Here is a 12423-nt window from a genome sequence, read left to right as displayed (position 1 = left end):
AATCGCTTACTGGGGGAAGACAAAAGGAAGAAAAGCGGAAACGAGTCAATTGCCGATGACACCAGAGGACGATTCATCGAAATCATCAAAAGATGAAATAAATTATTTTTTTTTTTTCGATTTAAAATAAATGATAATACTATAATATACTCGTTTTATGAATATTATTCTTCACTGAAAAGCAAAAGGAGGGGAATGGAAACGATAGCCTTCACCCATCGCTCTCCCATCGCTCACCCATTAGCGAGCCGCTAACATGCGAACGGCGGCCCACCGGTGTGCGCGCTGTTCGTGTGTCGGCGGTTCCCCCCTCGCCTATATGCGGTCCACCGGTGGGCCGCCGCTCGCACTTGGCGCTTTACCTGTGGAAGGTCAAGGGTTCAACTCCGGGTGGTGGCAAGAAAATTTCTCCGAGAATGGTAGCAGGCTTAGAAGAGGTGTCTAGATTCCACAGGGTACTACCTGTGGAAAAAGTGAACGAACAGGGTCGGCAGGGGAGCTGAACGTGAATAGAAAATCTTTTTTTTTTTCCGGAATCCAAAATCACATTTTCCAAAAATTCACTTTTAAAAATTCCGAGTCTATATAGGAGGCGAAAACCGAGTCTAAATAGAAGCAAAACGCACTTATATTTAGAAAAGAGTAGAACTATTTAGAAGAAGAAAGTATTTCTAATTAGAAGAAGTAGACATATTTAGAAGAAAAATGCGCTTATATTTAGAAAAGAGTAGACCTATTTAGTTAAAAAGCTCTGCTATTTAGATGAAAAAGCATTTCTAATTATGTCGTGTTGGGAGCTAGCGCCATTTCTAAATATATCTGCTTTTTTCTTCTAAATAGAAGCGAAAACGTTTATCTGAGAATGTTTCTGATGACAACAAGAAATGTGTCCACATTGTGCACGAAACAAACAGCGAATCCGGGTTACATGTCAAATTCCTGTTTGCGTATGAACACTGCATTCAAGGTTTTGAACCGAATACGCGATTTAAAATTCTTAAAATGTATCGGTGCCGTCGGTGCCGATGTGAAATCAATTAGCTGAGCAACCGGTTTTATTTACAGAAAAAAATGACCGGGTTAGTAGTTAATATTGAACAAAGAATGAAGAAATAAAATAAATTAACAGGAATCATCGCATTGGCGATCAGTCTTCGCGATTAACGCGGTTCAGCCACGACTTCGTTGGCCTCGCGAAGGATGGTGTCTTCGGCACTGTGCATTTTCGGATCTGAAAACATTTTATTAGAACACATTTATTGTTTCTTAAACACAAACCTTTGCCGAAGGATGCACTCTCCAGTGTACGTCTCTTCTTACAGGCTCCGTTGAAGCTGGGCGAGCTGACAGCGAGACTTGGCTGAGATGGCGGAGAGGCTCAGAAGATGGTCGCGGTGGTGGAGACACTGCAATTGATGATTCAGCGGGAAGAGTGAGCTCTCCATCGGAATCCAGCTGAATGAAGGTTTGCTCAATTGGAGGTGCCACGATCCGAGACAAGTCTTCGAAGCGAAATTCCTGTCGAGGAGCCGTAGGTGCAGGCGTTGAAGTGTAATCCGGCACAAACATTCTTCGGCTCTCCGGAAGGTGCCTGGCCGGTGTCGGTGTCCGTCCCATGAAGATATTTGCGCGAGTTGCCGGACGTGGGGTCTGATCCATGGATAGAATTGACCCAATCCTGTCTCTGAGCGAAGATCCGGCAAACTCGAACCGATTCCTCATCGATGTGTCCACTTCACGTCTGCTGGCGCTTGTATTCCCCTGAGGTGTTTTCATGTTCCTGGTTGGAGTTTTGGGAATCGCAAGCATCTGCAAGAAATATTCGATTTTGATAAATAAAAGATAGAGAGGAAATTAAGAGAGAACGATAAAAATTAAAATAATAAGAAAAAGCTCGTAGATGTGAAAAAATGAAATGAATATGAATTGTCAACAAGGAAAAATCATGTTAAAATAATTGGCGGCGAAATTCAGATCAGTGCGCATTAATATTAGATCAAAATTATAAAAATAAAACCTAGAGCGTCTAGAAATCGTGATACCGTACTCTTCACAAGTGAGAGAACATGTAAAAAGTAGAGACTCAGATGCGCGAGATTAAAGGCACGTTGATTTTTCCGGACGGGTCCACCACGAGACTGGGCGTGATTAAATGATACTTCAAAATTTGAAATTAGCGCGTTAATACTTCGTGGCCGTGGCCGAGAAAACTCGATTTTTACCCTAAACAATTTTCCCGGCCATATTATTTTTGAATTTTTCAGCGCTGTTTCTTTGCTTAAAACTCAAATTAAGATGCATCGGGCGTTGATCCGATTACAAAAACTGCATAAATGCAATGTGAGATGTCTCAGTGATGCAGCAAAATCAAAAGAAGTGGCTGGTATAAGTGAGAAAAGGTATTATTCAGTAATGTTTTTTCAGAAATAATGAAACTATTATTTTTTTCAGTAAATTTGCTATTCGAACTCTCGACAATACTTCGTCTATCGAGAAGAGGAGCTTGTCGAGAGGTTTCGCTATGAATAAGTTTGAAAAGGTTTGAATTTTTGCAAATATAAGTTTATGCGAACATATCATTCCAGGACTTCATGATCTACCCAGAATACACAGATTCAGATGATGTGCGTAATATTGAAGGGTTTGTGGATGTGTTGCGGAAATCACTTGAATTATCAGTTGACTCGAAATTAATAGAAAAAGAAGGGAAACTAGCTTCAGATACAATAGAAGCTCTTCGCTCGAATGCAATCTTTTCCTTGGCTATTGGAAAATATTTCGACGGCATCGGCATGTGTAATAAGGATTTGTCGAAAGTTTTCGAAGAACTCAGTGTAGATTGGAATGTATACACAACTTCACACATTTCTCTTCTTGTCGCAAACATTTTGACAATTTATGGATCTGATGAACAAAAGTCCAAGTATTTAGGAATTCTTGGGTCTGGAAAGCTTCGACCAGCGGTTGCAATTGTAAAAGATACGAATGGAGGAGTCTGTGAACAAACAGCTGGACCTGGTGGAAAATCAATGTTAAATGGTCAGAACATCCGAGTTATGGGTCATCACAATGCCAACTTTTACGTCGTTTTCGGAAATGTTAGTAGGAATTTCTGTTCTCTTTAAATTAACATTTATTTTCAGAACAACGGAGAGAAAACCTGCTTTCTACTCGATGAAGCTGAACTGGGAACCACCGACAAGATTCAATTTACACGTGACGAAACAATCGGACTGAAAGGAATTGACGTTGGGCGCATCGAGCTCACTGCATTGGTAACAGACAAAAATCTACTTGGAACACCCGGACACGGTTCCGAAATTGCATCGGAGCTGGTCGGTAGTGGTAGAATGCCATTCGCAGCCGCCACAATTGGAATGGCTCGAAGAGCACTTAGAGAACTATCGATTTGGTGTAATCGAACTCCGAGTAGGCAGAATGATCGCACAACTTTAGCGGACGATTCGAGATCACAAAGGATTGTGACTGAATTGGCACTGAAGGTACACTATTGCCACTATATTTTCAATAAATAATTATTTCAGGTATACGCCCTAGAGTCTTCGTTGTACTACTTGTCAGGATTGATCGACGAAGGACTATCAGTTGTCGTGGATATTGAGAACTCTTTGCTCTCTATTATGACTAGAGATGTTCTGCAGGTACATCTTATTTTTTAGATCTAAATAGTTACACTTTTGTAAAATTTCTAAAAACCTGTGTTTCAAATAGTTTAAATATCCATGTTCCAGGCCGTAATATCTGCCCAACTGGAACTGGTTGGAGTCGCTGCAAGTGATGCGTCTTTTCCACACGAGAAGCTCTTCCGTGACGTCACCACATTACTTTCCATCATTGACGAAGGAGCAGATGTAGAACAAATAGGTCTCGCCACGATTGCCACGTGGGCAACATCTACATCCCACAAACGTGTTGTGAGCACACTAAAGCGGTGGTTGAAGAACGAGAAAGAAGCAGATGAGCTTCGAAATCCAGGACTTTCCCACTATATTGCTGAGCACGCACACCCGTCACTTCAGTTGGCTTGTCAAGAACTCGAATTCTCAATGTCTCGAATTAATAACGTTGTTTCAAAGTTGCTTACGTCACAAGGAAAGAATATCGAGCAAGATTATGGAAGTTTGGAAGCTCTTGTGAATGTTTTGAAAAACAATTTAGTGATGGTTTCCACTATTTCTCGAGCATCTAGATCTTACTCGATTGGTCTCAGAAATGCTGATATTGAACTTGCGTGGGCTACAATTATATGTTCAAGGTAATCTATACAATATTTTCAAATTCCATATCGTTACATGAATCTCAAATTGCAGACTGTCTCGTGCCACGTGGTTTGAGTTGGACTCCTTGTCCGATCTCTTCGGTCTCGTTCGATTTAATCCCTCACTTTTGAACGCCGGAAGAGCAGTTTTTGATTTAGGAGGATATATCATCGAATCACCACTAGAGAAGAATTGGTGATCTCGATATATTTTTATAATTTTTCTCTTGCAGTTAGATTTTTGATTGTTTACTTAGGTTTAGTTTCTAGGTTTTCAATTATGCGGGTAGTTTATTCTTTGTTCCTGTTATTAATTTTTTTTCAAATGTTTATTTTAATAAAATTTATAGATTTTTATCCGGTTTATACTGACTTTTCGTTAATTACTGTCGAGTACTATTCAGCTATTCATATTTCAATATTTCATTAATGTTTTTTTTTTAATTTTATTCGCCTTAGTTTCTTGATTTCTTCAGGAAGATGCTAAAATCATCTAAAAAAGTCGATCATCATCAACAAACGGATCAAGATTTATCAAACGATGAGGAAAAAATGAAGAAAATGCTAATATCGGCTAGTGATGATGTTCTGAATGGATCAGGAGGTCATTTAGCGGAACTTCTTCCAACACTCCGCACTGATAAAAATAAACCAATCAGTGATGATAATCTGGAGAAATTGTTTCTCATGCTTTGTGGCGATACTGGTAAGGTTTTCGTTGAAAGATTATAATTTGTGTCGGTCACGAAAAAAGTGTTTTCCAAAAATATCAACAAAAAAACCACCATGGTGTGGATAAAGTGTTATATGCTTACTAATGTGCAAACATGAGTATAAAATTGACTGGAATTCCTTAAAACCTTCAAATAAATGTCAAAATTAGGTAGATTACAAGAATATATATTCACATTGTAGGAAAAGAATACGACTCGGATGACAGTATCATCTCGGAAATTGATCATATGGATGCGGAGGAGATTGCGTCAAAAGATGTAAGAACTTACAAATTTCGTGTTTTTATTCAAACTTTTGAACAAATTACAGGCACGTTTCCGCGAAGTGCTTGCATCGATCAACACAATGCCAAAAGAATACGAACGTGTTCAGGCAATTCTGAACATTGGAAATGAGACGAAATCTGAAAAGGAAGAACGAAAAAAGATGGTACAAGAGTTGAGATATGAACTTATGCCAAACGAAGAAAGGGATAGAGTTGAGTACCAAAGAAAGAAAACAAAGAAACTTGTGGATGGTTTGCTGAAACACACTGCGAAAGTTTTCTATGTGGATGTAGAAAAAAAGGTTAAACTTTTGAATATTTCTATAAAATAACTATAATCTGGAGTTTCAGTCTAAAGAAGATCCGTCTCCACCACTTGTCACATGTTCCACTTTTGCCCAGCTTCTTGAGATAATGGCAGAACTTGTTCAAGAAGATCCACAAAATGATGAATACGATCACAGAAAACATATTGCTAATATTGATTCGGAAGAATTCGAGAAAAAGTAATTAATTTAAATTTCGTCATAAAATTAAATTTTAATTTATATCACACAATTTCAGGATCAAATTCATGGGAATCCGTGGAAATTTCTTCAAAGAGGACAAGTCTATTGCTGACTACACGAAGAAAAAAGTTCGAAAGATTTTTTTGGATAATGCAGTGAAGAAAGTTTTTCGAAAAAACCGTTATGGGTTCAAATTCAATACGAAAGGTTTGTAGATCGATATGCTCAATTTTTTTTCGTTTTTCTTTTGTGATATTTCTGAATTTGAGACAATTTTGGATTTATTGAAGCAAAATCTTGTTCTCCTTTTTTCCTTTTTTGAATTAAAATTTTAAAAATTGTTTTTTTCAGATTGCTTGCTCGCACTGGAGAATTACTACACCCTGAACAAACCCAAAGTTGATAATGGTTCCAATGCTAAGCAATTGTCAGTTCGTATTCGTCCTCTTATCAAATCATGTTTCAACGTGGCTCGCAGAACGGATCCGAACTTTATTGTCACGGAAACCGTCAAGATGGTTCTTGATATTTAGAAGCTCCTAACCTGCCACTTTTTCCTATAGAAAATCTCATATTTATTTACAATTTTCCCGCTTTTCGAAGAATTGATCTCCCTGTTCCCCAGTGCTTTCTACGTTCATTTATAGAAGTACGTGTTGGCTTTTTTCATTTCACTTTCAAAAATCTCGACGTCTATTTACGGTGTTTTTACAATGCTTCCGTTTTTGCATGTTCCGGTTTGTTTCTCACTCTTTCTGTAAGTAAATATGTCGAATTTTTCGTTTTTTGTGCTTCAGACAATTTTACGTATAACAATATACTTCATTCCATCAAACAATTATTTTATTTTCCTCTCGGACCTGATCCCAAGCTAATTGAGAATCCGACTGTAATTGTAGATTGGCGCTTTGTTCTACGAAAAGCTGGATGTGTCAAATAGAAAACCCACGGGGAAACAACAACTTCTGCATCTGATCCCAGCGGCCGTATTATGGCGAGCCAGCTGGCTGCACTTGGAACCAATAGGAATACAATCTGAAAATATTATTCAGAATTTACTAGATTACCAAGTATTTCAGAAAACTAACCAAACAAATACCTCTCATTAAAAATGAAATAATCATTGCAAATGTTGTCAAAGTAACTGAAAGCTCCGCCCTTCTACTTTTCCTACTTTTATACTGTACATTATGTGATCCTTTATTTCTTGCATGAGCCACAAGAAATATTACCATTAAATTAATAGTTATTGTAGAACCCATCCAAAATGCAATATTTGCCAGTAAAAATGGAGAATTACTGAACTGAAAATGTGAGAATGAAGAAAGGATGCTAATAAGTCTATGTAGGCACAAAAATGCCTGCCTGCTCTCGATTGTTGTTGCCTACGCCTGGGTTATAAATACCTGCTACAAAAGTACACGTGAACCATTTTTTCTTCGTAGAACTCTCAGCAGGTTGATTAAAACCAGAAAGTTAGAATGACTTAAAAATCTCAAGTACAAAAAAAATAGGCAATAGGTAGGCAGGCACGTTTTCTTCATGTGCAGAAATATGACTTACGCCTGCAATTTCTCCAAAATAATGAATAAAAATGGAGCCAAACTCATATGGTGGGTACAATTGACGACATTCTCCAGTTGCCGGAAACAAGAAAAATGTGTTGAAAACTGGATAAATGGAAATGCAAGGCAAAGCTATTCGCAAAAGTTTATTGATAATCTGAAAGATTTAAAAATTAGCAATTGTGAGTCGAAAGTTGGAAGAGAGCTTTAAAAAAGTATTTTATATGTTTTAATTAGTTTCAAATGTGAGGTTTTGGTTTGTTTGGATTCCATAAAAGTACTCTGATAATAGTCAATCAGAATATCAGAACTCCAAAATTTTTTCATTTTCCAAAATTATCAAAGTTTTGAAAAATTTCCAAATTTTCTAAAAATTTGGGTCTTTGAGAAATTTAAAGCATTCTTCAAGGTGAAAGTACAATTTGAAACATTTTCCTGTTTGATGATACCCGACGTTGAAATACTCACACAATTTTTTACACAGGTCACTCGTATTCCCCGATTTTCTCCGTAAAACTTACACTTTTATGTGTATTTGGATAAACCAAAAACATTATTTTGAGAACAGACATGAAAAACGGAAAACCCATTGCAAGATAGTCCAAGTAAAAATGGGATGTCAAAATGAAAATGAGAAGTGTTTCATGATTACTACTTGCACACCATGACGTCATCATTCCAGTTGCGGGAAATCTATTTGACATGTAGTCGAAGAAGAATGAGAGAATGTTCTGGAAGATTTAGAGCAAATTAGTCAACTTATTGAAAATGTAACTAATGTGTTAAACTGCTATGCAACCCAAAAACGGAAAGGGCCCTTTAGACTGGGGTACTGTATCTCTTGTAATTCTAGCCAAAATAATATTTTCCAATGATATGTTTTGGCAACATTTCTTACGAATAAATTTGTTCCGAATGGTTGTTCGAATTTTCTAGTTTTATAATTGATTAAACTTTTAACAGACTTCAAATATTGTTCGAGAACCTAGACAACCGACTCACCACAGTATGAGCACTTGACACTACAATGAAAATATGTGGATTTACTACACAAGTCTTCTTTCTTGTATATTGTTCCATAAACACAAAAATAGTATAATTGACAATATATATGGTTGGTATCACATAAAACAATGGAAGAAGTGCAAAATATACTGGAAATGTGTTGAAAGTAAAGCTAAAATCCATATAAGTCTGATTTCCAAATATATTTTTTGCCGACATTATCTAAAAATAAATTAGTTAGAGCAGTATTCCAAAGTTAAAAACTGAAGTATTAAAACGATTTCTTGGCGGGATTTTTAAATATTATTCTAGGTAAGATCTACAGGTGAAAATGGTTTGCTACTGGAAAACGGGTACCAATAAGGAATTGAAAAATGATATTTAAAAATATTTTTGTTTTGGTTGGGAAGAACGAGATAAATAAATTTATAGCCTTTTATTTGTGTACTTTTAAGCTTTGAACTTATACTCTGAACTATTAAACGTGGAGAATCATCTAGGGATTGTATATATTATTCATAATAGTCCAACATGACCGAGACCACTACAAAAAACAAGGTTTTAAACATGTTTTTCGAGACATGTTGAATTTTGAAGAACAATCGACCATTGGTTTATGTTTTAACGCTTTTCAATATTTAAATAAAGTAATTGAATCATATAATAATCGTACAGAAATAACTTTTGGTCAACTTCCAAAATTAAGATAGGTGAAAACTGTAATTATCACTTTTTGACTGTAAATTAAAAAAACAAAACATTTTTGAAATGTTTTACATTAAATTTGATTATTTTAGCACTATAGCCTGAAACAAGAAACTAAAGGAAACAAAATTAAAACGAGCAGGAACCAATCGTAAAATGTTACTATTATGGAGAATAAATTCTGAGAATTCCGGGTATAAGTGAGAGAGTGTGATTTGATTATATTTCTTTCTGCGGCATGACAAAAAATGAAGGTGTACTCGAAAGAAAATTAGAAATTTTATTGGATTTTGGGTCAGAAGTAGTAAAGGGGAAAGTAGACGTGCTTATTGCAATATGATCTTTTTGTGGAAAATAGAAAGTCAAAAGTTTAGGTGCTTATGTAGATGTAAATTAATTCAATTTACCGGAATGTGCTGAACAGAGCCAATTGAACTTTAGAAACGCTGGTTTTTGAACCCAAACAATACTCTCTCATCTTTTTAATGTTCTGATCCAGAACTTATAATATTCATAGCAAGGCGAGCATTACAAAACCAAAAGTTCAACACACTATCTTCAGACAAATTACTATTTTTGACGTCTGTCTATACTTATAATAATCTATAATTACAACAAAGAAGTAGAATTGAACATCGAAATTCATGTCAAATCTAAAAATTTATAACTTCAAGAAGGAAGTTAATCATTATAATGAGATGAAACACATCACTGTCATCTATAATGTTTGTGTTTTTCGATAGATTTTGTGCAAAAATAGCTAAATTGTGAAAACACACAAAATTTACTTTTCTTTGGGGAAATCTGAAATTACATCACGACTTCTGACGTTTTTTATGATTAGGATCATCTTCTACATCGAAAGATTTTTCTAGGACAAGTGTGATAATATTGAACAATGAATTATCCTGTAAAATAAATCATGAAAAATTATCCACAAAAGAGGTGGTACCAAGTTTTCGTTCACCGCTATCGAAATTCGTTAGCATGTCTCGCCCTAATCGCGTGTTTTTATATCGAGTTATCTGGAATTTAGAGCAGAAGCCAATAATTAATTGATTTTGATTTCAAGTGCCCATCTTTTTGAAAGAAATTTCTAAAAGGCTGTTTAATAAGGTGAATGAAATAATGGGATTATTCTGGAATCGAGAAAAGTTTTACTTGGATAATTAATAATTTATTCAAAACAGAAAAAAAATTAACGCCCTCCTCTTGGTCCACCTCTTGGTCCTCCTCTTGGTCCATCTCGTGGCCCTCCTGGCCCACCACGGAGTCCTCCATGTGAGCCTCCATGCACCTTCTCTCCGCCGAGCTGGGCACGAATGAACTTGATAGCATTCACCTCAACTGGATGTTCTTTGCGAAGAGCATCAACAGCTTCTTCCTGTGCTTTACGAGTTTGATCCTTGTTTTGGTAGATTGTGGCCAATTGGGCAGAGACTGCTGTAAGATTTCCAATCACTGCAGTTTGATTCTTCTTAACCTCGGCGAGTAGAGCGGTGCGATTAGCCACAAACTCATTGTAGGTTGCCTGAATTTAATAAGAATGGTTAGGTTGATAACAGGTTTTATAAGCGTACTGTGACTCCGTATTTCTCAGCGAGAGCAGCAATTTGGGTATTAGCTTCAGCAATTGTTAACGTTTCATTCTTGAAAACAGCTTCAAACTCTTTTCTTCCTGCTGCAGTGACATTAACAAGGAATGGTGGAAGTCCTGGTCCGCCACGTGGGCCATGCCCTCCTGGACCATGAGGTCCTCCACGACCTCCAGGTCCTGCCATGGCGACGGCTACGAAGACGAAGGCGATGGTGCAGAAGAGCAAGTTTTGAGCCATCTGAAACTATGATTATGGAATGTTTAAAAAACCAAATTTAAGAATAAACGTTGCAAAGAAAGAAGAATGAAGAAAAAAAGATGATGTGTCATACACTCCCAGTGCCAACGGTTCTCTTTTATACGATTTGATTTTCTCAAAAACCAAAGAAAATGGAAAAATAGACGGCTATGAATATGAAATGATGGGAATAATAAAGACAATTTTGGACCTGATCTATGTGTGGTTTCTTGAATCTATTGATTTACAGTGATGTCAACAGTATTCCCACAATTGAAAGTGCACATAGAATATAAAAAATAAATAGAGAATAAAGGTGAATAATGTTGAAAAGAGATTTTCATCAACATCACAATGAACACATTCAAACAAGAGACACATATGTATTGTTAATAGAGCTTTTCCAATTATTTGTTTTTCAATAACTACTAGGGTATTTTTTTGCTGTCTCTGTTCAAAAAATGTTTGTTATAACTATCGCTAATCATCGCGGACAGATCTGCTTTTTTTCATACTTAATTAAACTTTTCCGCTGATGATTGTTTCATTATTGGAACATGTTCATATACTGGCAAGACCATTCTTTCAAATTTAGTTTGTTCCCCCAACACACTTTGAACATATTGGCCCTGTTGAATACATCAGTTCCAAAATGCAAATAAAACTGCTTACCGTGGGAGTTTCGGTATAGTTTTTTGTTGTTTTTTTTATGGTGACTGATTCTTTTTATGTGTTGTTTTTGTGGTTTTTAATAAATTTACAGTATCATGCGGATTCGCCGATGAATATTTTCATGAATAAGATGTGGAATAATTCAGTAATAATGAATGATTTATAACGTGGAATATGTTTTAGTAAAATTATTCGTCACGGTATCTTTCATTATTAAAAGGATTGTCTAGAAGATCGTCTTCCCGACTGTTTTCTGAAGATCCTGATGTCCATCTTGGAAAGAATTTGAGATGTCGTAGACGTCTGAATCTTCTTCTTAATTTTGTCTTGTTCTGAACTCTTTGCTCCGGTATCTCAGGAACTGAGAAAAGTATTTCGTATGTTTCATTCTTGGTTTCAGTTAAGTCCGATCGGAACTGCTCATAATTATCCTGAAATTTTATTCATTTCTTTTTCTCAAGATTATTCTGTTATTATCATGGTAAATGCATACTATCTAGATATATCTGCAAGCTTTACAAGATTATCACGTTTTCAAATACAAACACTCAAACTTTCGAACTATCTTGTCAATGAATAACATTTAAAGAGAATGAAAAATGGTTTTTCTGGGGCTGCAGAACAACTTTTCAATAATCTGTGCACTTCGAAATAAAACATTTTTTCATTGAGCTCTACAAAAAAACTGTAATTACTACTTGACGCCACTTACCGAATCAATGTTTTCCTCATCGAAAGAGCCATTGAAAAGTGCTCTTCGGTTAACCGGACCACTTGCACCACAGCTTATCAGAATCAAGAAAATATAAGGAGAAATAGGCCTCGATGCATTAAAAAAATGTTTATCAAAAAT

At 36.1% G+C, this 12423-nt stretch overlaps 5 protein-coding genes across 5 annotated transcripts; 2 read left to right on the top strand and 3 right to left on the bottom strand.

Moving 5' to 3' along the window:
• Nucleotides 1-1042: 1042 nt before the first annotated feature.
• Nucleotides 1043-1809, bottom strand: mesp-1 (MEiotic SPindle). Its single transcript, NM_069052.8, has 2 exons — nt 1279-1809; nt 1043-1231 (listed from the first exon to the last, which is right to left on the bottom strand). Exons 1-2 carry the CDS (start codon nt 1774-1776, stop codon nt 1148-1150), a joined length of 582 nt encoding a protein of 193 aa, NP_501453.1. The 5' UTR covers nt 1777-1809; the 3' UTR covers nt 1043-1147.
• A 486-nt stretch (nt 1810-2295) lies between these two features.
• On the top strand, nt 2296-4634 carry acdh-13 (Acyl-CoA dehydrogenase family member 9, mitochondrial; the record flags this gene model as incomplete). The annotated part of the gene is made up of 7 exons (NM_069051.7): nt 2296-2399; nt 2452-2539; nt 2586-3098; nt 3144-3503; nt 3546-3662; nt 3753-4276; nt 4332-4634. The coding sequence occupies 7 exons, from the start codon at nt 2296-2298 to the stop codon at nt 4477-4479; spliced, it is 1854 nt and encodes a 617-aa protein (NP_501452.1). The 3' UTR covers nt 4480-4634.
• Nucleotides 4635-4755: 121 nt separating this feature from the next.
• C28C12.12 (DUF4806 domain-containing protein) lies at nt 4756-6569 on the top strand. Its single transcript, NM_069050.4, has 6 exons — nt 4756-4985; nt 5195-5271; nt 5324-5581; nt 5631-5785; nt 5844-5995; nt 6140-6569. The coding sequence occupies exons 1-6, from the start codon at nt 4760-4762 to the stop codon at nt 6319-6321; spliced, it is 1050 nt and encodes a 349-aa protein (NP_501451.1). The 5' UTR covers nt 4756-4759; the 3' UTR covers nt 6322-6569.
• A 29-nt stretch (nt 6570-6598) lies between these two features.
• sru-7 (Serpentine Receptor, class U) lies at nt 6599-8577 on the bottom strand (the record flags this gene model as incomplete). The annotated part of the gene is made up of 5 exons (NM_069049.2): nt 6599-6823; nt 6877-7092; nt 7352-7510; nt 7875-8084; nt 8356-8577. 5 exons carry the CDS (start codon nt 8575-8577, stop codon nt 6632-6634), a joined length of 999 nt encoding a protein of 332 aa, NP_501450.1. The 3' UTR covers nt 6599-6631.
• Nucleotides 8578-10224: 1647 nt separating this feature from the next.
• srlf-2 (SXP/RAL-2-like protein 2) lies at nt 10225-10904 on the bottom strand. The gene is made up of 2 exons (NM_069048.2): nt 10644-10904; nt 10225-10594 (listed from the first exon to the last, which is right to left on the bottom strand). Exons 1-2 carry the CDS (start codon nt 10896-10898, stop codon nt 10262-10264), a joined length of 588 nt encoding a protein of 195 aa, NP_501449.1. The 5' UTR covers nt 10899-10904; the 3' UTR covers nt 10225-10261.
• Between the last annotated feature and the right edge of the window lie 1519 nt (nt 10905-12423).

This window comes from Caenorhabditis elegans, chromosome IV (assembly GCF_000002985.6).
Source record: "Caenorhabditis elegans chromosome IV".
Lineage (NCBI taxonomy): Eukaryota > Metazoa > Nematoda > Chromadorea > Rhabditida > Rhabditidae > Caenorhabditis > Caenorhabditis elegans.
This window is presented reverse-complemented; position numbering and strand designations above follow the sequence as displayed.